Source organism: Haliotis cracherodii, unplaced genomic scaffold, assembly GCF_022045235.1.
Source record: "Haliotis cracherodii isolate W230 unplaced genomic scaffold, xgHalCrac1.p SCAF_5, whole genome shotgun sequence".
Taxonomy (NCBI): Eukaryota; Metazoa; Mollusca; class Gastropoda; order Lepetellida; family Haliotidae; genus Haliotis; species Haliotis cracherodii.
In genome coordinates, this window is record NW_027266308.1 from 43,247,395 (window position 1) to 43,273,256 (window position 25,862).

Below are 25,862 nucleotides of genomic sequence, written 5' to 3' on the forward strand. Positions count from 1 at the left end.
TCTTTCCCGCTGAATGGGCATGAGAACTTGTCAACAGGCACTAATTGGCTTACAAACAAACAACCCTCTCAATGGCACCTCTTGTCCTGTGGTCAATATTTGCATTTCTGTTTGACCTAACCGTTGACATTAATAACGCTTGCAGTCCCTTCCTGCAATGTTAGCCCGATTGACGCAGGTTACGCTGATGAGTACGGTCTTCACACACGGGGGTCGGGTTCGAACCCACTTCGGTCCACTTGAAGTTCGCTCCTTTCATCCGACTTTAAATTCTATAAAACACTAGCTCAATAGGTTGGTTACTGACACACCGGCGAGCAGTTTAAAATCGGTTAAAAACTCTTTTTCAACTCTTGCGGTAGACATATTTGTTCTTGGATGTGCATGGGGTGAGTTTTGATGACAGAATTGAAATACATCTCAAATTTCCAAAAATAAACATGAGAATATTCACATTCCCCTTTATCAAAACCATAATAAATTGCACCCACGTGATTATCAATAGACGTAGTTTGTGAAGAATAATTTATCCCATTAAATAGCAAGGTTTCCCGTGCACTTTAGATAACCCCAGATTTCTATCTACTCTGATTAAACTAAGATAATAAAAAATGTCAATGATGTTAATATTTTATCATAATAAATTTCCATAGAATCGTACAATGATAAAGACTCCAAAAGCTTTCAAATCGACCCGTAACTGCACGGTAGTGTAAAACGTCCCGCTTGTATACTGCCCAAAACAAATGGCTATTTCGTTTGGCCATACGTAGTCAGAATGTGCCGACTGCCATGCCGTTCGGGTATCAAATGTTGTTAGCATGTGTTACAGCCAATAAAAGGAAACCTGACACCGACGTAAGACGATACTTTGAAGGGACTACAGCAATTGCTCGACGAAGGCGTGTTCATTTCAGAACAACCGCGTAGATCGGATTGTTTATTTCAGAAGTACCTTGTGGTAGAACCGCCAATGTAATAAGGAAATTGGGCTTCTGTTAAAACATGAAACGTTTCCAAGTGTTATATGATGATGTCGCCACCAAGTTTTTGTCATGAAAATGCAATTAGCATCACTGGGCATATACACATTCGTCAAGGTCAGTGGCAAAGTCAAAGGACAATCCACATTATAGTAAGCTGTCTGTGTCAAGCAAATTTTGATGTTAAGGCTAACTTTCCAACTCATCAACAATCATAAGCCTGAACCCGTCCTCTTCGACATCCTGCTTGTGTCGAAGTTGATATACATTGTCAGTGCAAGAGAATAACCAGTCCAGATTATCTGCAAAAAGGATTTTGGTGTAAAGGGGAAAATAGCCGTGAAAACAGTCAGATTGGACCACTGAAAATCAGTGATGACACCAGGTGTTCGCGAAAAGGGTTATCTCCTTTTTTGTTTCTTGAGTGAGTGAGTATGGTTTTACGCCGCTTTTAGCAATATTCCAGCAATACCACGGCGGGGGACACCAGAAATGGGCTTCACACATTGTACCCATGTCGGGAATCGAACCCGGGTTTTCGGCGTGACGCTACCCGACCGCCCCTTGTTTCATGAAGTTGGACTTTGGAGGGGCTCCCTGTTGACACGTACCTCCATTGTATGTGTGTGTGTGTGTGTGTGTGTGTGTGTGTGTGTGTGTGTGTGTGTGTGAGATATTTGTCCTGACAAGGGATGGGGGGCGGGTGTGTGTGTGTGTGTGTGTGTGTGTGTGTGTGTGTGTGTGTGTGTGGGTTAACTGACGATAATGTCCTGCATGAGTCTGAATGGCGTCTGTGTTACACACTAACCTACAACGTGCTTCTCGCAAGGTAAATTGTGAATGTATCCCACTTTTTCAAACTGTTCTACTCGTGTCGTGCAAGTGTTCAAGCAAAACTGTAACACCATTACCATACGTGTTTTCGACTTTAGCGCAACTGTCTCATCTTCTGTTATTGAGTTGCCAGGCAACGCTACGCTTACTATCGGATCATACATGCATAAAAGTTTTACTCGTCATGAATATTATATATGCCTAGGAATGATAATATGAGTCATAATTATTGATTGTCAACTGGATCAATGTATCCTTACATGTCAGTTTCTCGCAGTAAGGAAACATTTGATTCCAATAGCTCTTTGACGATGCTGTTCACTATTTAAATACACATATTTCATTATTTTTTTTATATATTTTCGTCGGTGTTTGATATAAAAAATATCCACCGATGTGTAGACTGTTCACTGAACAACAACACGCGATACAAACCGAAGATAAACATTGAATAATTCATCGTTTGCTGGAGAATACAAAATTCAGATAAACGCTTTGATATATGAGTTACAGCAAAACACGAAAACTGTTTCTAGAACAGCTGCATCAATCCTTGAAACAAATTACGTGGTACTTCACGTTATGTATAGCTATTATCTACGAACGAAACGTACTCCTGGGCCCACTTGCACAAAGCGATCTTAGCGCTACGACTATTGTAAGCCTATGTTAAAGTATGGGAGTTAAGATCATCTTAGCGCTAAGATCGCTTTGTGCAAGTGGGCCCTCGTAAACTGTTATATTCAGCTGATGAAGTACAGGTCAGATCAAGAGATCAGCCCTAACGCTCATGGTTCCATGAGATTAAAACACTAGTATTGATGTTAAAACTAACGACACGGATAATATATATTCTGAAAAACTAAATGAACTCTTACATGAACAGTTCACTGACATCTACAAAACAGTTACTTCTAATAAACATGAAGATATTACTCATATACTAACTGACCCGTGAAATTCCGCGGTAGAGTAGCAACCCATGCATGTCGTAAGAGGCGACTAACGGGATCGGGTGGTCACCCTCGCTGACTTGGTTGATGCATGTCATCGTATGCCAATTGGATCGATGCTTATGGTGTCAATCACTGGATTGTCTGGCGTTAAACAACAAACAAACAAACAACTTTTCATGGGAAAATTCAGATACAACTTCGCTGTTCTCTCTATACATCTGTCAGATCTCAATTGTCAAGTTATATTTCCAAAAGTAATTCAGAGAGTGCTCCATTTTTTTATATTTTAGACCCTCTACCAAAAATATATCATCCTTACTAGCACGTCCAGGGCACAGCATATTTGATATACGAAATAATGATCACTCTTCATAGGTTCCTTATCGTGATATTTCATTATCATTGTGATAATGTATAAATTTTATTTCATGTTATATAGATTTATTCAGCTGTTTGAGACCCTTGGGAATTCTGGGTTAGAAATGGTCCCCAGCAACCTATACTGGTCGTAAGAGGCGACCAAATGGATCGGGTGGTCAGTCAGTGATTTGTTGATTGTGACTAACCCTACCCTGAAGGCGTGGATCGTTACTCACAATATCGATCACAGGTATGTCTGGTCCAGGCTCGATTATTTACAGATCGCCGCGATATAGCTGGTATATTGCTGAGTGCGGCGTTAAACAACAAACAAACACATTAGCCGTGTTCTTAGCGGATGTATATGTAGAATAAATTATCTTATTTGACTGAGCATTTATTACAGTCTTACATTATCTGTAGTAATCACAACAAAAACATATATTTTCTCAGTTGCCAATACCGCCGGGGCAATTAACGTAAACCTGAAAGCCAAATGTATCCGATCAGTCATCGTGGAATCTGCGCCTGCGCGAGCTTATCAATCACAACGAGTTCGACTTCCGGTAACGAGTGACAGGCGGACGCCACGGCTGTATCATAGCGATGTGCTACGCACGTGTGATGGGAACGGAGGAGGTGGACTAAGGAAGGATGGGACAGGTGGTCAGCTTGACCAGACCATGTGCAAAGGCTGAGATTAAGCCGGAAACGTCCATGACACGTGTTAGTTATAAGTAGGAATAATATATGTCATGTGTTTCCATAGCAGTGATGTGACGTTCGCGAAGTCGTTAAGACTGTTACCGCGACATGGAGGCGTGTCAGTGATGAGACGCTGTATTATCTGAACACATATGCACCATATACATATACACTGCCGTGCAAAAGAAAGTATACACCCATGTTTAACATCATCAGCAGCCCAAAAGATGGTGGCAAAGTATACACCCATGTTTGATGATGTCTAAAACTGAAAAAAACAACAAACGGTTATTCGATGGTGATGTATTTGATACAGGTATCATAGTTGTGTTTTAGACCTGAAAGTGTGCAGTGTTTCGGGTACTGTTTCAAGTTTTGCAAATGTTTGGTAAAATGCAGTTTTCAAGTATATACATTCTTTATGAGAGTACGTTTTTACGCCGCTTTTAGCAATATTCCAGCAATACGTTTTGCAATTGTTTGGTAAAATGCAGTTTTCAAGTATATGCATTCTTTATGAGAGTATGGTTTTACGCCGCTTTTAGCATATCCAGCAATTAAAAAAGTATTTCGGTTATTTCATAGCTTAATGTGGGAGGAAATCCCGAAGTGATGTATGTCCTATACGTGTATAGCTTTGGTAAAACCTACGACCATGGGTATGGTGCCAACAAGCCAGAAACAAAATCAGTGAGAATCGTGAATTCGAACTCACGATCGTAGGTTTCTGGAACGCACAAGGACGCAACACTTTGCAGCAAATTACAGCGCATTAGACGACCAGGTCACAGACATGCTGGAAGGGAATATCCTTAAATAAAGAGGAATATGGAATATTTCAGGATCGTTTTCTGTATCCATGGGCGTAATTCAATGTTGATATTCCGTGTCCGGGAAGTGAAAGTAATCTAATGTAAAAGGTCGCAAATGAGGTTGGCCATAATATGGCGGGAGTCCTAACATGCTTCGGGTATACACTTTCACTCATGATAAATACCTTCTCTACCAATAAAGACATTGTATAAGCGAAGGCATGTCCAACATGAATTCGGGTAATGTTAGACAACGTTTAATCAACATTGCACGTGCTAGCAAAGCGCGAATGACAAGCAGAAGCCGTGAAAATTGAGACCACTGACGATGTGGCCGAAATTCAAGATGGCGACCGATGACAGCGCGGGGCGAACTTTGGGAGGAGCCGGTGTGTGCGCTCTAACCTCAGTCGGTTTTGAAACAGATCTCCCAGAAGAAGCTGTCTGTTCTCGCGTTATCTCACACGCCCCGGGTCTGGGTTTAGTCAAGCTTTCCGCGAGGTTTCATCAAAAGCGATAATCTTGAGGAGCTACCGCCAACAGACGACTGAACAGTAGTTCTGGTGAACTCCCCACGTCGCTAGTGGGGTTATCTGGCATCGGAAAACCGTGTATGGAGATTTGAGCGTTGCTTACACAGGGAACCCTTCAAATGATAACCTGTTTGTGTAGAGAGATTAATATATATTGATACTTGCATAATAAATGAAGTTTATATACATAAATTAAAATAAATAGCTACAACAGGCCATTTGGACCTCCGTTACATCAACATATTTTGACCTCCGTTACACCAGGTCATTTAGATCTCAGCTCCAACGAGTCATTTGGACCTCTGTTACACCAGGCTATAGCGACACGAGCCATAACAGGTCATTGGCCCTCAGTGACAACAGGTCACGAGACCTCCGTTACATCAGGCCATTTGGACCTCCGTTACGTCAAGTAATTTGGACCTCCGTCACGCCAGGTCATTTGGATATCAGCTCCAACAAGTCATTTGAACATCTGTTACATAAGGTAATTTGGACCTCCGTTACATAGGACCATTTGGACCTCCGTTACAAAGGGCAATTTGGACCTCCGTTACATCAGGCCATTTGGACCTCCATTAAATAGGGCCATTTGGATCTCCGTTACATCAGGCCATTTGGATCTCCGTTACATCAGGCCATTTGGACCTCCGTTACATCAGGCCACTTGGACCTCCGTTACATCAGACTACTTGGACCTCCGTTACATCAGGCCATTTGGATCTCCGTTACATCAGGCTATTTGGATCTCCGTTACATCAGGCCTTTTTGACCTCCGTTACATCAGGCCATTTTGACCTCCGTTACATCAGGCTATTTGGATCTCCGTTACATCAGGCCATTTGGATCTCCGTTACATCAGGCCATTTGGACCTCCGTTACATCAGGCCATTTGGACCTCCGTTACATCAGGCCATTTGGATCTCCGTTACATTAGGCCATTTGGACCTCCGTTACATCAGGCCATTTGGACCTCCGTTACATCAGGTAATGTGGACATAAGATGCAACAAGTCACACAACCCGTCAGTGTCAACAGGTACAACAGGATATTCGGACCTCAATTTCGTGATGTCCTTTCAACCTCCATCACATGCGTACATTTGTACATCCATGACTTCGAGATTTAAATAAACACACGTATCATATTACGTCCTGAAAACAATGCCATCGTATTAATCCATCATAGTTAACAAATAATATATATTGATGACGCTATTGATCATGAATATTTCAGAAGACCTGCTGAGATCTCAATAATTTAGCGTAAATTTTCATTATTTCATAATACAGGCATTCACAAACACCCCTTCGTGTTGTCTCTAAACATGAACAGCCCGAGTATACTGTTTCTTAGGTGCCATTATAGTCCCGTCAAATACAGACAAATGCAGGGGGGAGGGCGACCAGTCACCCTCGACCAGGAGGTAAAGCTTAGATCCTCGTGGCATCAGAGCGTAACGTTTTAGCATTTACTGAATAGCAAATTGTATTGGATTTGGATTGTTTACCTTATCACACTGATATTCACTGGTAAAAATATAAAAGTCCCGGATCCTGGCTGGTTTTCAATTATGTGTTGAGGCCAACGCAATTTAGATAGTTGTTCTACAGCAAATTGTTCATTTTCATTTTGTTGTCACTTCCTTCTTTGTCGGGGAATACAAATAGACGGCGAACTTCGTTACCTTCATTCTCTCAATATATCATTTAATGTCCTGGTAAGATCTATCAGCTCATATTGACAGTCTCGTACTACGTATAACCACGGACCTATATAACCATATATAAGTCCGTGGTATAACTTCATATCTTTTCTATAGTAATTCGAATTTACCAGATTGTATAACGATCCTAAAGTTTAGTTCATAATTCTGTTGCAAGAGGACAAGAGAAACTTACTCTCTATTTATTTTCTCAGTAATGAAGTATGAATATCTATGAAACATTTTGAAGTGGAGTGACATATGTCAGAGACTTTTATCATAGCTACTGCTAACTGCCATCTTTTCCGAATAAATATTAAATGTCAACGCTAGAGAGTAACCAGACTCGATCTTTTGCCGAAACAAATTCCATTGGGCTCAAAAGGCAACAGAGTGGAAATTATATGAATATAATGAATGAAAAACAAATGTGGGCTTTGTTGTGGACTGGTTGTTTTTTACCACCAGGGAAGACTGTTTCGATTCATTGTAAGCCACTAGAAGTCACCCACTGTGTTTGTCAATTGCAGTTGATTTATCAACCCGATTAAAACATAAGCGGATATGATTTTCATTACAGTCATGGGAACAGACGCAACAAAATTAATAGTCATAAATTTAAATTTGCTAGAATCCGGGTGTGAATACTTCAAGATAAATGTTTGAAATATTGAATTGTAATATTGATCGACAGTGTGTTATAATCTGTAAATTTAGTTTGTATAACGAAGAAAGAAAATTAAAATGTTTGATAAATCTTAAAAGACAAAAGACTTGTAACAGTGTTTACTGTCAGTATGTATGTATATAAAGCACTCATCACATCTTTAATACATCAAAACCACTCAACACTGTGTTCTAGGAGTAGATGAGTATTATTTTACGCCGCTTTGGCAATATTTCATCAATATCTAGAAGGGGGACACCAGAAATGGGCTTCACTCAAGTGGAGAATCCTACCCGACCCTTCGGCATAACGTCCCATCGACTCTTGTTATAGCAACCAAATGAATATATCGAGTTTCCCACAGTTCGAGTAAATAGGGTTGTAGATTTATAACGATAATGTCGATAAGGATTAGCCTAGTCTGTCCTACAGACCCTGCAACAAATATATCCAATACAGCCTATGCAAGTCTATAAAAGTGGGCAAGTTTAGATTACTGCAGCTTCATGAAAATGAAGAAAATGAGGCTCTTTTTTATAACATTTTATTAAGATACTCTAACAACTGGTTATTTTCTGTCAGATATGTTTCGGAGACTAGATGTAGTCTAGGATTCGCCCAATCCATTAAGTTAGTTAACTTCGTTTTGAATGATATAGCGAGTAATTAGAATGATAATTTTTCACCGTATAAAATATGTTGTAAGTTTAGTATCTTACAGGCGGGTAATTGTTTCCCATAAGCTTCAAAACCCTTTTCAATTTTTCACACACATTGATACATCAAGCTGTGCAATAGACCTGTTTGTTAGAACAGAATTGCTAAAATACGCAACTGTGGTTGAAGAGATGACTCTGCGTGTCAGCAGCCTTGGTGGCATGACATTTGTCTTTGTGTCGGAAGATTTATGAGCCGCCATTTTTCATTCCCAAATTTTGTCTATTGTCCAATGCCGCGAGATAATGTCTAGAAGCTGTGCTTATATGTTCCCGAAACCCACAACACAAGAGCTCATAAGCTACGTCAAATCTCGTGTCAAACGAGAACTGGCAACAAAGGAGTTATCGCCCCTTGAATAAAAGAAACAATTTTTAACAGGGGATTTTTTTCTCATACATTCTTTCACTGGTTTACGCGAGTTACGGCCTATGTATATTATAATGGCAGGACGTTAATAGGGCGTATATAATGTCGCTCATGCGTGGGTGACGTTTCGGAAAAGTCCGTCCCACGCCATTATATTTTTATCGGCTGATCTACCATGTATTTTGCGTCGAGTTTAATGTTAGGTCTCCTACGCGACGAAAATACGACGTAAATTCCCTTATCGCATTTATGCAAGCGTAACAAATTATGATGCAAGCACGTAGTCTATGGAATTCATTTTAACCAAAGTTTTTTTATTTCAAATATGAAATCAGCTCCTGGGATACACAAAATCCATTAGAGATCTGTACAACCCACTCATGCAAAGTGCCACTGCAAAATAATATGCGGTACAAAATTAAAAAAAAATAAATCAATTTCTTACTTGACAAAGACGAGCTGAATATGAATAAGAGAATACCGCTGTGATCAAATTACACTACCTCGCTGAGCCGCATTGTATATGAAGACATTGTTCGCAACACGTATCGCCTCGGGAAAAAGGTATGAGTATTCTATGAGCGCTTCAATCACTTCGTTGCGCGCACGGCCTGAGCAGCATGTGTCGCATCCGCCATCTCAATCAATACCACAGCAAGGCGTAGACTCGGATGCTCTGTGCTTGTAACGGTTTGTCAGCAGAGGTTCTATTTAACTCGCTTCACACTAAACTTCACGAGCCCGGGTACTTTTGGACACTTTTGATCAAGTTTGATATTCCTTTAGGTGTGAAACGTTAATGAATTTGTTTCGCAGCGTAGTAACATATGATTTTATTCGCGCAATAAATAACTGTCCTGTTTTGCGCGTGTACCGATATGACATTTCACTATCTGTTCATTAAGTAAGGAAAATCCGTAAGTCGACTGATCCAGGATACCGGTCTACTAAAAAAGTCGACATATTTTCCTGATTGTGTTATTATACAAAACTCTTCTTGCGTGTCTCGGTTGTTTAGCCTGGCAGTTGTAACAACAGAGCAACCAAAGACGGAGACGCGTTATAGCAATGATGGAAACATCCCCCAAAAGACTTCTTTCCTGCATGAAATACCAAAGATAAAATTCAGATTCCGTATATGGTCAGACGTGTCTCTCCCGTAATTACTGCTGTCACCTTGGTATGACAAACTGCTAAAAAGTTCAACAATTCCTGTCTCCCCTTTCCAGGAAAACCACATATGTCAGAAAAAGATTGACTATGACAAATATCCTTCCCCTGTGCACCTATCGAAAACATGGGCGCATTATCAACACGATGGAAATTGACAAAAGGCCTGTCATCGTTTTTCGTGGTCTTCAGACCAGAACTGACGATATCTTGGCCAAATGGAGCGAGCCCCAATCAGATAACACAAGAACGATCTATAACCTCGACTGGTGGATAGGCAAGAATCGATAGAATCGAATTAATAACGAAAACACGAAAGATGGGAAGTCCCACTGTTCCGATAACTGCTGGTAATTCAGCGAGATCTGTGCTCTTCTCTATCCTATCCGTCGTAAATACACGTCAGACTCATCCTAATCGCATGATTACATACAATAATATGGGACCGGAGTCGAGGGTTATTCCTATCTTTCGAGGAATCGGGATTTTTTTCCGACGCCGTCTCACATTGGATTAACCGTTTGCGAGACGAGGACGAGAGACGTGCCAAGCTCGACGGAATGCGGGCATAAAATGGCTTTATTCATCTGCTCAAATATTTATTTTTCTTTGGGAGAAAAACATGCCGAAAAAGAGCTCGTCGGATAAATGAATTAGCGCTCCCCGAAATTGTTTTCAGTAACAATAATCTGGTATTCGTTTTGAAAACATTTCGGAATTGGGCCATTAAATGAAATTATTACAAGCATTATTGGCTAAAGGAGATATCCCCACAACAAACCCATGTAGAAGTGTAATGGAATTAATGAATCTATGTTAGCAGTGTTATTTCCCAATGAGAAGTAACGGCAATAACGTCATACGACCGAAAGTGAATATAACCCCATGGGTGTGCTCCCCTTGGTAACAAATCTCGCCTGAAGGTGTCGCTTTCATGCTGGGTGCACCACTCTCGACTGAACAGGCGCCCTTACGCAAGGCATAAGATTACATACGCTACTTACTCTATAAGAGTAACTTAATACAATATAAATGTAACTTATTGAAGTTAACAATTATGGTTTATAATAATAACATATCTGTAACAACATGTATAAACAAGACTAATTCATACTTTAAAAAAACCCTAGGAATATAGATATGCATATATTGATACAGACCTCGATATAAGAATATATTGAAAAAATATGCTCTATAACTTAATGAACAATCTCCATCCTCCATAAAAAGGGTACTAAATGGCTCCCATGTCAATCATTGATTGACAGATGTATATTTCGTTACACTTATACCTGGGCGGGGAAACGGCACCTGTCAAAATGTCAATTTTACATAACAAATGACTATCATAGCGCCGTTTTTGGGGTATACATTTCCTTCCAGATCCCCCACCCACAGCATGTGCCCCCTGTATTTGTTTTGCCTGCCACAGCCTCTCCCCGTCCGGGAAATAACTAAAAACACATAAAGAGCCTATGTTTCAATCCTCGCTACTCAAAAGACTGTTCAGTCTTCCGTTAAGTCATGTGATTTATTGTACGTATATCCCACTCTCCTCCCTGCAAACGAAAAGCTAACTTTTTTCAATTGCCTTTGACGTAACGAGCCCTAACACGGAATTCTCTCTTCAATTCCTCTGCTGCGTCATTACCTAGCCGATTTTTCATCGCCATTCAAAAGCCTGACATATCCCCCCCAAATGCCATGATATTCGAGCCGGCGGGTTTATAGTTTTACGGTAATCACGCTTTGGCCGAAAGTCATTGTAAAAAATGATAAAAATCTCTTCAATTGTGCTTATTTATCAACTAGTGTAATTTTTGCGAAAGTTATTATCTTGATATACACATAAACGGTCCTGTCAGTTTGGAGTTAATAAACTTCAACGACAGTCGCTAATGATATTTAGAAGCGAGCCTACTCGCTACTCTGTGAATAGAACCATGCGATATTAAATTACCTGAGGTTTAATGTTGTTTTTGACTCTCTCTGTGCCGTGATTATCAGGGCGAGATACGATAATATTGAGCCGACGTTGCTATTGCTAATCATCTATATTTAAGATCCCTATTAACAAAAGCAATGCTGAAACACCCAATTTCCTCTCATACATATGGGTATTATGCGAAAAAAAATACAAGCAATGGAGACGGACAAAGGACCGACAATTTTGGATTCGAACCCCCGACCCGGTGCGTGAGTGGACTAACAATGTATTTAAATTACACTTATCATCATGCTATCACTGTTTAATACGTCAGTACCATTCACAGCGAGGAGAAATGTTGGTATCTTACAATCCGTTTCCTGTTGTGAATGTAACAATTATAGAATTATTAAAAATACACGTAGTTTAACCGAATCATATAATTCAGTGGTTAAAAACAATCAATGAAATTCCCCTTTCACAAAAATCTTACAAACATAACATGGAAACACTTTCAGCTGTAAATTTCGTATTCTCTTCAAAGTCTCCGTGAAAAAGACTTTCACATACTTGAATCACTTAGTGGGCGTTTAAGCAACATTCCAACGCAGGAATTCTGAAAACGGTAATTGACTTGAACTGACTGAAAACTGGATAAAATCGCTACTTTAATGAAGCCTTTTCTTTTCTTCACCAAATGCTACAATAGCTGTAACTAAACACTATTTATTTTTAATCACTACAAATGACAAACAAACACATTTTATCAAATTGCAATCAAAACAAAACAAACTGCAGCTAGGCATCAACCGGTCCGGAGTGTTATTTTAAAGGTTCCAGATAAAATCTTTGAGCCAGTAAAAACGAAAATTGCTCTTCATTTAGTACGTCCGATGGTAACGAGGTAAAGCAAACATCTTTAAACTTTGATGTTTTCGTACTGTTTATGTAACTACAAATACTATAGAAAAGCAAATCACCACGAAATCTTGATGCTATCTCCCTACTATGCGTACACGCGTTGTGATGCTGTCCTCCTACCACTGATCTTCATGCTATTGTACCTCGGGCCCCTTCACAAGGACCACATGACGGTTATATTTATTTACAACTCCAGGTCGAGAATCTATTTAACCGTCTCATATTTGCCTCGTCCGTCCGTATGTCATTCTTTCCGTCATCATACCGTTGTACATTACTTGACAATTAAACCACACCACCAAAAGTGATATTAATGACGGACTTGTTCACTTGATTTTGACATATTACATTTCAAAGTTTTGAAAATCAACACTTATCAAATCTAAAGTCTCTCACTCTGCCACAACTAGATTTGTAGAACAATGATCATCCAGATCCTGTTTCCTGCTACTTTTCTGCTTGGGAGGACGGTTGCATTTGGTTTGCTATTTAGAGAGGAAAGACTATTTTCCTATCCGCTCATCCGTGATGAATAGAACGTGCTAGCGACACGATATTTGCACCTTAAACGCCAATCAAGACTTTAGAATAGTTTGGATTTGGGGTAGAGTTTTTGACAACATTTAAACAACCCGAAGCTAACAATGAATGCTACTGTTAGAGCGTTACGCCTTGTTTGTGAATCTTCAGTAACCCCAAACAGTGGATAGGGATATAGGCTCTACAACGCTTTCAGGATATACTGTTAGTCATACCTCATCAAACATTCATACATTTCTTTCTTCTATTTCGCATTCAGTATATCTTTGTTGTTATAAGAATTGTATATGTCTCGGAGAAAGTTCTTATAATGTTCATTCATTGAATGTAGGAGTGCGCGCAAATCAAGTAGAGTATCTACAACGTTTCTGTTTAACTGGTCTTGAAACAGAATACACAACTATCTGATAATTCCGAAATATGTCACCGTGATGAAACGAAAACACAAAGATAAAAATTGTCTTTTAAAAAACACTCACTGAAAAAGAGGTAATTACATGTCTGCCTAGTTTTAAAAAAGAGAAAATGCCTCCAACACATTTGATTCTGTCTATTACGTTTTGGTAATTAGCACATAGCCATCAACAAATTGCCAATAACAAATAAACCTCTTGTCACCAAATTGTTTAAATCAATGTCTTTAAAGGCATACTTTTGAATGCCTGTTGTCGAGTTTGGCAGGCAGTATGTACCACACACATGCATATTTATTCATTAATGTACAGTAAACTACAGTTATAACGAACCCGCTTTATACGAACTGACGGATATAAAGAAACTTACTTTTTTGGTCCCGACTATTTGCTGTAGTAATGCTGTATATATGCTTATAACGAACTACGGTTATAACGAACTAAAATTTGCAGTCCCTTTAAGTTCGTTATAACCGTAGTCTACTGTACTGCAATGAGAGAACAACTGCACTGCAGATAAAAGTTGTTATAGTTTTACAAATGTGCACACAGTTACACTTGATTCAGTCTCATTTATACATTTATTTTAAGTAACTGGTTCTACACAAAAACACGTTGTCTCATCGTTTAAAAATATATAATCACTTGCCCATCTTTATCTAGTATCTGGTATGTTGGTGTAAATGAAACGAAACCTTGTCTTTGACCGCCCCCTCCCCATCCCCTCAACACAATCCGCACTTTCGTTTAAATAATTTAATATACATGCATTTCGATTTTCGAAATGCGACATGTAGTTTTCAAGGTCCAGATTAAGTTTAGTCATTAATCCCCAAAGTTGACATTTTAACATGACCTGATATTCCTGGTTTCGTCGGATGCATTTGCGAAGTTTATATACTAAACAACTCACCGTGTATCATTTTATTGACATATAAAACCTACACCGAATTCCCAACAAAGAACATGTTACAATGTTTCTCTGAAAGATATCAAAATAGTTTCAACAGGCATTTAAAGACGCTTTGGAAATGAAAAATGTACATAGTAGAAGCTTAGATTACCGATTATAAGTTCAAAGTATAGAATATTACCTATATAAATCTCTTAGGATTTTCAAAAATGAAAATAGACTCGTATCTATGACTTTTAATGGCGAACGTCTTTTTAGGAAATTGATAGCTGTATTTGCTAAAGTGACGAATCGAAAAGGCGATGCTATGGTTTCATGTTTACCCATGTGAATCGATCCGGGCGGAACAATTATGCCTGTGAGATTTAGACCTTCTGAATATTTTACCTGGGTGGTGAGATTTCAACAAGCTAAATATTTGAACACCTGGTCAATTTAGCTCATTTCTGCATCAGTTCTAGAGATGCGTTTCAGATGAATATTGACTTTGACAATTGCGACATGAATTATTAACCACAGAACAAATGTATCCCAATGGAAGGGTAATGTGTAAAACAGAAGCGTGCCTGCGATTCCATGACCAGAAGCCAAATAAATGACATCTATTTTCTAGCATCTCTTCAACCCAACTATGCCCAATTAAGATTATTTACAGGACAAATGGCATATTATTGTGTCTTTGATTTTAGTAAGTAAATCAAACATACCGGTCTCTTTTCGAGATTAAATACATATGAATATCTTATGTGTTAACATGAAACTAAACAGCAAAACATTATGTCAACGTGTGGTGTATTTTAGGAACGTATGTTATTTGAATACAACAACAAACTAAACATGCATTTTCTAGAAAACTAAGTATTGTCAACATGCAAGAGAGGAAAGGGTGAAACGCATTAGGATGCAGAGAGAATCACTATAGAAACTACTAGTACAGAGGGGGAAAACACAGAAGATGTTCAAGAAAAAAAATCATAATGGTCTTAGATGCAAATCTTATATCGACTATATTTTTCCACAAAACTGTATTTATACGATAAATGCATTATTTCATTGAGGACAAGCATATGATAACAAGCATATTACTAAAGCACAAACGTTAGTTTACAATATGATAATGAAATATTCACGAACATGATATATGAATTACTTTTGATTTCCTGTCCTTTTCAATCACTAAAATAATTTTAGCATGGTGGTCTTTTGTAAATCTTTAACAAAAATAATATTAATAAAAAATAGTCCACAGGGGAAGAGTGCAAAGGGAGCTGTGTAGGTGCGGCGGTAGGGTGCATAGACATACATCTACAGGACAACAAAGGTGGAACGTCTCCATGGTTACAATCAACTAACCTTCTGCAAATTTATGCATAGATCTCCAACTCTCCAACGTATCTGATGAAAAATAAAAGTTAAAAATGATAAGTAAATATTTCAACATTATAACAAACATGACGACAAATCTATTCTTAAAAATATCTATATTCCTGTAACAAGTCAATGAGCAGGTGTAGTGTATGGTGCTACCACTCACTCACTTATGAATAGTAACTTCTATAATGGATAAGTCCCTTTAGCATTTTGGAATGTACACCATTAATGAATAGGTTTGGCATTATCAGCAGGCTGAAATGACAAAATGTACATCACGAAGCTCATTGCCATTATTGCATATTGGCGTTTCTTTTGTTTATTGTCACTAATATTCCACCAATATGACGACAGCCTCGGGTCTGAGCCACACAAATCAGTCGTGGCCATAATGGGTAACGTCCAGATTAGCGGGGTCTTAATATCGATGGTTGTAACGGTTGATTACTAAGTGTCCGTTTCAACCTTCAAAATGACATATTTAGTATTATTTTTATACCTTCGACTGCCTTGTGTATTAAGATTTAATCGGTATTGTGTCCAGTCGTGTAAGTATGATATATCACCAAGGTTGGTACGGGTGGCCCAGTGGTCTAAGGCGCTACATTTGTGTGCAGAGTTGCGTCCCCTGGGGACGCCACAAACCTATGATAGGATCCCGGTTAGCCCCCATTATGGTTCCAGGTCTGTCAGCATCATACCCGTGGTAAACGTCTGAGATCTGCATCACTTCGGGGTTTCCTCCCAAATTAAACTGACACGCCGTGATATAACTGGAATACTGTTCAAAGCGGCGTTAAACCCAATTCACTCACTCACTCACACCCAATGACATCACCAACAGGTCAGGTTCAACTTGCAGTGAACAAAAAGCGTAATCTCAGCTATCAGCCCAGCTGTTGCATGTTGCCAATACTTTGTCGTTCGCATTATAATTATAATGAATTATTAAGTATGCTGTACCTCATTTTAAATGAACATGTCTCAGCCACACTAATGTCCAAACCTATACAATGAATTCTATTACCTTACATTCTAATACCTTATTTACACGCTCACGTGAGACCCCAGTGCCAATCGAGTACCCGCAGCACAAATAGGCAAATACATGTCAAACAGTTTCTTTGTAATACTACCCACCGTCACGCTATAGGGCGTGGCACTACACGAAAAGCTTAAGTGTAAACCAGGTATATAGAACTACATGATTAACGCTAAACGAGCTTATAAATGAAATTGGACGTTTTGCTTCTCGATCATGAAAGGTTTAGCTCTTCCGGCGAGTTCCAGTACGAGAAATACTAAATGTCCTTAGACTGTTCGTTTGAAGTCATATCAAATACATTTAAAACCAGGGAAATGCCTTAATTCACTTATGCATATCAAACAATCCTTCATCTTGCACGTGCAAAACGTGACACTATTATCCACGCACTAATCAATACGAAAGTTGTTGCCATCGATAACACAGGGCTCTCACTTTCTAATCAAGAATATCTATCTTATCCACTGCCACGCTTTGTACATAGCAGCTTTATCTTACATTGATCGTTGATAAATGTCAGGGCGGGGAAACAATATACCTCTCCGCTTTCAGCAACAAAAGCCTGGAGTAGCGTTGGGTCAAATAACATGACGTCGCTCTGTTTATCTAACGCTAATCAACGTCAGTGACGTTTAACACAGTCGCCGACGTTACGTCGTTGAGCCTCTTACATCGTAGTCAAAATAACCCGTAACCGACACCCTCCCCTAAGAACGAACCGAATTAATGAAGACGATGTCAGATAGTTTATAATTAAGACGATGGCAGCGTTAGTTGAAACCCAGCGTCAGGCAATCTGAAATTGATCCTGTAGTATAAATGCCGACTATAGTTGGATATCTCGCTATGGTGTTTGTACGTATGTTTTTCTTGGAATTGATACGATGAAGCTATTCCGAAAGAAGTCAAATTCATTTCCCAAATGAAGGTATGAGTTGCCTATTCTAATTGATCCAACCCCCACAGGAGCAGAATCGGGACTAGAAATGCTATCATACTAGGTCTGGCTTCCGAAACCCTCTTGGCATTACGTCTACTAAATAAACGAAGGGTAATGCTTCTCTGGATTTGTGCTCGGGTAACAATACACGTTGTGTTTCGCTTGTCGAGATGCCGTGGACACCCGAGACAGGACTAGCGTTGGTCAAATTTGAATTTCCAATTATCAATGACCGGTCTAAGACAGAGTGACATCGTTTTAAGTAAACAGCCAAGGTGTCAATTTCAACTTCATGAGTTTCAAGTTTGATTGGGAGCGTCTGGGAGGGAAACAGGAGCCATGTTGGAGGGAAGATATCGACAAGGGGAGGAATTGGGAGGTTGTGGTTGTGTTAGAGGGGGGTGGGGTCTGGTGCATGTGTTGGGAGGAGGTTGTGGTTGTGTTGTGTTGCATGTGTTGGGGCGTGGTTTGGTTTGAGAAATTCAAAAAAAGCATTCTGTAACACACCTGTTGGAGCAAATTGATATACATGAAAGACTGAGAATACTTTGTGATTAGAATCACCATGTTGCCACGTCCTAAACAGCATAATCCTGGGCATAATCCTACAGAGGCAGCAATAGACATAATCCTACAGAGACAGCAATAGACATAATCCTACAGAGACAGCAATAGACATAATCCTAGAGACAGCAATAAACATAATCCTACAGACAGCAATAGACATAATACTACAGACAGCAATAGACATAATCCTACACAGGCAGCAATAGACATAATCCTACACAGACAGATGGGCATATTGCTACACAGACAGCAATAGACATAATCCTACACAGGCAGCAATAGACATAATCCTACACAGACAGATGGACATAATGCTACACAGACAGCAATAGACATAATCCTACACAGGCAGCAAAAGACATAATCCTACACAGACAGATGGACATAATGCTACACAGACAGCAATAGACATAATCCTACACAGGCAGCAATAGACATAATCCTACACAGACAGATGGACATAATGCTACACAGACAGCAATAGACATAATCCTACACAGACAACGATGGACATAATGCTACACAGACAGCAATAGACATAATCCTACACAGACAGATGGACATAATGCTACACAGACAGCAATAGACATAATCCTACACAGACAGCGATGGACATACTTCAAACAGACAGTGATGGTGATAATCCTACACAAACATGCACAGAGACACAGACACGCGCATAGACACACACAGACACAGGCAGAGAAACATACACAGAGACAGACACACACACATACACACACACGCGCGCACACACAGAGCAAACATCTGCAACATTCCATTACTTCTCTACTTCACGATGTTTTTTTTCGCCTTCGCTGATCCTTGGTCGTCGAGTGAATAAATGTCAAAGTCTATGGGTACAGGTCACGTGGCTTCATCATTTACATTGAAATGTTTTTTCTCTCCATTTTTTGTGTTGCCTGTTTTTAACTTGGTGTGTATTTCACTCGTAGAAAGCAGGAACCCGCCAAAGATTAATGGTGTGTTAATTAGTTTAACATCCCACTGATATACACAATGCTACAGTATTCCTAGTGTTTTTGACGGTTGGCGATGCGTTAATGAGATCCCCAGAACTCTCAGAAAGGATGACACCGTCTTGGGAAAAGATTACTCTTGTTTGTTGAGATCGGTGTATGTACTTGGTCCGCACATCTTGTGTACATTTCATGAAATCGGACCCCATACTTTGAAAATGTATTCTTCATGGTCAATTGAGGTTGTCAATTTCAACTTTGCTGCCAACATATGCCCTACATCATTCCAAAATGTGTACATTTCAGTTATGAAGTAGATATGTATATAGTGAAACTGTTGATTTCAGTTGTCGATTTCACCGCCGCAGTTTACATGCGTCGTTAAAATGAATCAATGTATAATCTTATATAAGCAATAAACAAATGTTTTAAAACTCTTAAACGAAGAATCGTGTTAATTACACAAAGAGTCATAAACGTGTCTTGAGATAGATTTCAGAAATATCTTGACATCAATTTCAATGGTGAAGTCAAGAATGCCTACCTGTAACATGTGCTTATCGCAAGCTTGGTGTTATAAATGGCAGAAAAGTTCACCTCTGCGCATGTCAGACAGTGCATTAACATTGATGTTAAATGTCACTTTCTAACGCCCGATCACTACCATCACAACCAGCAGCATCACTCTCATCAGTCACCTCCGCGAAGTGTATTTTAAACTGTTTTTTAAATGGCTTGATCCAGCAAGAACTATAAGTAGGTCAACTCCCAATGGAAATTATATAGGAATCATCCACATTAAGGTTACATTACTTTCTATATTACGGAATCTATACCAAAACTCAACATCGACACCTATCTAAATCCCCAATTCAAAACCTACAAGATATCAAATTTGATAGTCAAACCGGAAGTGCAAAAATATTTCCTAGAATTATAAACTTGTGGCATGCTTGCCGTTATCAATGTCGCATAAACAACGCCCTAGAGTTAATTACCGTTATAACGCTGATGGGGGTCATGTTGGTGTGCGACGTCGTTAACAACCGAGCCACACCATGTTCGTTAATCCCGCGAGATGAGACAGGGTTAATAACATCTCATAGTATTAGTTCCTATCAGGGGTATCACTATAAAGACAGGACATGGATGTATAAAGAAGAGGGGACTCTTAATAAGAAAGACAATCAGTTATTAGCATGTAAAAATGCTTTGCACGATCGAAAGTCATTTTTCTTGAGGGTTTTGCTCAATAATTATTTCTTGTACTGAATATGATCCGATGTCCTATTATTTCCTGTTGAAATATCCTAAGTGTGTTTTTGAAATATTTCGTTTGGTCATATATGATTTATGGGATAACTTTAAATGTGACTGTGTCAGTACAGTACCGTTTCCTTCGTCGTGAGTATATTATATACACCACAGTCACATCAGTAAACGTAGACTTGCGCAAGTCGCAATGGAAATGAGAAATAGTTTAAATCATAATTCCTAAATTATATAAATAATAAGAATAAGGTATCCCTAAAAAAGACTGCATGCTTATCTAGACTTGCCTATCATAAGGATAAGAGTACTATACACCCATGGGTTTTATCATTCAGTACAGCCTTGGAGCAAGTTTCTGGAAATGGTGAGTCAACAATATTGAAATCGACTTGTCTCCCCGACAAAACTACTGTCAGATAAACCATACAAATATAATAAAATAAATGACTCAAAATGAAATTAAACACCCCTTTTTCCACGTACGAACATAAAAAGTTATAATTCCCCCTAACTAAAATAATTTTGATGATGACGACGTCTATCAATTTGAGAATATGCCAAAAATGAGAATAAAAAACCCAAGTGGCTTTAACATTATTATTGTTTCCAAAAGTGGCATCGGTAAATCACTATAAGTTAAGTTTTAACCAAGCGATTTATTACATAGAAGGAATTCACTTGAACGCTGTGTTCCATGCATAGGGCTTCAATGTGCCATAAATCCAGTGAGATAAATAGGTAACGATCACCCTTGCTTCCCCTGCCGGCTTGACGGGAACACTACACCCCGTGAGCGGTTTTCCTTCTGCTGAGAGTGTTTTTAAAGCTTTGTCAAGAATGCAACGAGGGAGTTGTTTTTCACATGGGACGTACCTGCAGCCTCCGAGAGCGCTATGTCAATTTCAAATAAACACTGTTGTCAATTTTGGCGTTACGCATTTTACATCTTGAAAGTTATTTGCAAAAATTAGAATTTCATTTAAATTGGAAATTACAGCGAGTGAGTCATGAAATGTTTAACGTAATTGGTTTAGCAAACATTTCTCACAAGCAATGTAAGGTATGGTATGGCACAACTGAATCTTCATCAATTGCCTTTAATATAAGTAGGGGTATACAAGTATGGAAGCTTTATATGGACAAAATAAGAAAATAATACAAGCTTAGATATATTTTTCAAAATTGATGAATCTTGTTCTTTTTGTACCGTTTTGTGAAGTTTAAAATGGATTTTAACATTCTTTTCTTCTCGTGTTTGCTGAATTAATAAGGGGGTATTTATAATAAACATGCTTTAGTGGTTCAAAGAATTACTTATAGACAATTATATGAATGAATGAACATGAACATTTGACCTTTCGCTTGAAATCATCAAATATGCACATTCTAGGCACCGTGGTGCCGCTTACCGATGTTTTCCGTAGACGTGTTACATATTTCAACACCGCCCTCGCGGACAGCACGAACTAAAGTCACGAACATATTTGAGCACAAAAGGTGTACAGAGGAAACGCTGTCATTATAATGCAAAATTAACGCTAAAAGAATATTTGTTTTGTAAATACAGCAAAAATAAAAGTCAAACATTGAATAGACATGCTTGTTAGTGTTCATACAGTGGGCCCTGTGTTAGTAATGCGTGACATGTCCCAAAGTCAAATTACAGATATTCTGATATTACGAAGAATAGATAACTAAAAGGAAAATACTGATGTTTTCTTATTGTTGCGAGACAATGATACCAAGGGAGCGTCACACACATGACAAAGAAATAACCAGATACAAATCGCAGCTTGTCATAACGATTGTCAGTGGTCACTCGAACTGGTGTTTGTAATCTATCGTTGTCTTGCGAAAACGCGAACATGGCGACAAATATGATTGAAAGCTTATTCCGGAATCCAATTTCGAAATTGAAATGATAATAGGGAAACAATAGGCATGATTGCCTCGCATGAGTATCAAGTGTCGGATAAAAAAATACTCTTGATAACCCCTGTGTACGAAATATGATGAAAAAGATTAAAGTGTCATATGATAGCAACAACATGCGGACACACATCCTTATCAATTTCCCCATCGGAGTCCCATGTAAACGCTCTCATCGTCAGATTACTAGATTATCGGATTAGCAAAAGGGGAACTATGGACCAAATCCCTTAGTATATCCGTGTCAAAACTGGTTCGATGAGGATATATGTTTTAAAAGGAAGTTTGTTTCAATATGGCGGCCTTGAAATACGAGATTCAAAATGGCGGCGTTTTGACGTCTGCTCGTTTTTTGGAAAAAGTTTGTAAAATAAATAGATTTTCTTTTTTCCTGACACTGATTGACAAATAATAACACATTATTTTCAATTTAGACGGTGGTTTAGCAAATTGAATGCAAAAACAGATGTCTGTACCACAAGACCGGGCTATTCGGCCATAACAAGGACCGAAATATTTGCCTATTTTCACATACTTGGGAAACGGAGAAAATGGCTTTAGCATCCTTTGGTTGATGCTACATTAAACAGCTCATTAATGAGACATCCTTCCTGTCGGATGGCCGTTTGTATGCGTGGGCCATATTTCGAAATTCGCGAGTCATAACGATAATTGTTATAAATCTATTGACTGTATGGGTTCTGTCTGCAGCGAATAGCGAACCTAGCATTAATAGCCAATCAAATGCGTTTTGTTAATAAGGCTCATAGCGAGATGGATGACATTTCAACTAGGAACAGCGACCAAACACTTTCCATAATCACGTTATGACGTCATGACCATTAACGTATACCGGCAATTAAGAACAATATGGTAAGAAATAACTTTAAGAATAAAAGGTTATATTAAACTTTTAGGCGTCTGTTTTTTACAAACAGATCACACAGAACATTTAGTGTTATCCGTTTCATTTCCTGGATGTCGATTTCATTCCATGAGCCATGCCACATGCTGTTTGAATCTGTTGTCGGTCATTAATTGCATACTAGAATGAGACACGTTGCATAAGAAATGTGTTCATTGCTGCCAAGGATGAGTAGTAAGTTGGAAACAAAAACGTTCCAAATTAGCTTTCTTCCTGAGAAAGTTGATCGGCATGATTGAATGGAAAGGCCCAACGATAACTGTTCCATCGCATTATCAGGTTAAAGAAAAACATGGCAGTTCTAACACACCCAAAAACTATCTCGACTGGGAAAACCATTATCCGCGTCTACAGAGCTGAAATAATAACGCTACAGATAAACGGTTTCGATGACTTGGCCAGAACAGTGACCGTTAGACAGTCCATGCTCATCGACATCAATTGTCTCCCTTTGAGGTTAATAATAACGTCAGTTGCATCAGCACATTTTTCAAGTTGTGACTGTCCGCAAAGGCGTCAACCCCAATATTACCATTCTACCCCCATCTAATATTTCCAACACGCTTGAGATGGCTAAGGCTGCAGCCTTGTTTTTCCGACAGAGCAATGTGCTGGACACGTGTTCTGGGCCCAAAAACGTAAACTTTCAACATAAATATTGGGACTATTTGCTTGTCGGCTCTAGAGATACTAAGCGTATATCTTTCCGGCTCCACGTGTGAACGTGAAATAACACGAAAGGCGACGAGGTTTTGGGAACATTTGTCAAGTTTGCAAGCTTTGATGTTCTCTGAGAATAATTTACCTTGAAGTTTAATGTTCGTGAAAAGCTTAACTATTTACTGAAATGCTTGTAAATAAATGCAAGGCAATACGACACACGTGTTTCGGGCTTGGCGTAAGTCTTGTCATTTGTGCAAATGGATTGACGAGGGCTCTGGCAGTTGTATAACAGAACAGTTATTGCGGCTGTACAAACTGTCGGAACAGAACAGCGCAGAGCTGCAGTGGGTCGGTAAGAAACAGTGATCAGAGTGAAGAATACCTTTGCTCCAAACGCAGACATCATGACAGTTTTTAACACCCCAGGATGGCTCTAGCTAGGATTCGATCATAGCTTCAGGGAAACCAATAAAAAATACGAACTACTGTGCGATAAATAGGTGAAAACAAATATTTCTCTGATGAATGTGATGAAAGATTTAGGAAGATGTGAACGGAGAATAGACTGCTTCAAACAGATTGATGATGACAGGGTTCAAAGTGATGACACTGACCTACCCAGTTGTTGGTACCAGAGTAACTCTCAGTGTGTGTGTGTGTGTGTGTGTGTGTGTGTGTGTGTGTGTGTGTGTGTGTGTGTGTGTGTGTGTGTGTGTGTGTGTGTGTGTGTTGTGTTGTATGTGTGTGTATGTAAAAGTGATATTAATGACCCTTGTATATTTAGGAATAGCTTCTTTATTTTTTGTTTGTAACATTTCACACACTAACAAAATATATTTCTTCGCTCCTACTTAGTTCTGTGGGTATAAAAAAGAACAAACCAATAAATAATGAAATCAGAAAGGGAAAGTAACCAGTGTGATCATTTTTCTTGTTTCTGATTGGCAGGTGAAAAACCAAGCCTTCAGCGTTTCTCCTATATTCAAAGTTCAACACTCTCACTACAATTCAGGTTCAAAGTACAGTTTGACTAAATCTCTGCAATTGGGTTAATCTCTGACTATTAAAAGACTATCATGAATATTCAGACCACCATAAACCAAGATGGCGCCCTCAATACAGACAAGTTTTGGATCCTATAGTTAGAGTCATGAGCATTAGCCAATGATTGTAGCGGATTAAAACTGACCACCGGTCACTTATGGTTGGACAAAAGACATGTGGAAACAACCTGTTGTTTGCTAAAGTGTTTAAATGCTTTTACAACCGACTTTTATAGGCGGAGTCCTTTCAAAGCTCTGTCTATTTAACGTGACCCTTGATGACCCGCAATTATACCAATATCGAATAAACCCAATGTAGCATCTTGTCCAATTTATCACAAATGAAATCGTGTGAATATTGCTCTGTTTCGCTATAATGTATAGCTCTTCCCAACCAACACAATAGACATGATATTATCAGATATTTTTATGATAAAATAAAAATATCAAATTTACAAAGAACAAATCTTTGATCGTGCCTTATTTAAAAAATCACAAAGTAATCACTTTCTTCCTCAAGTTAAAAGCATTTTATTTAATGTTTCTACTGATTTATAACAAAAAAATTCAAAAGTTCAACATTTTCATGAATCGAAAAGAAA

General features: G+C 38.8%; 1 protein-coding gene across 2 annotated transcripts in view; it reads right to left on the minus strand.

Moving 5' to 3' along the window:
- Nucleotides 1-25,862, minus strand: part of LOC139443147 (homeobox protein six1a-like) — a 111,945-nt gene that overhangs the window by 18,387 nt on the left and 67,696 nt on the right. For both annotated transcript variants that reach the window (XM_071224099.1, XM_071224098.1), the window contains exon 3: nt 15,879-15,920. In XM_071224099.1, the coding sequence (XP_071080200.1) occupies nt 15,879-15,920 (42 nt within the window). The remainder of the gene's footprint in view (nt 1-15,878; nt 15,921-25,862) is intronic.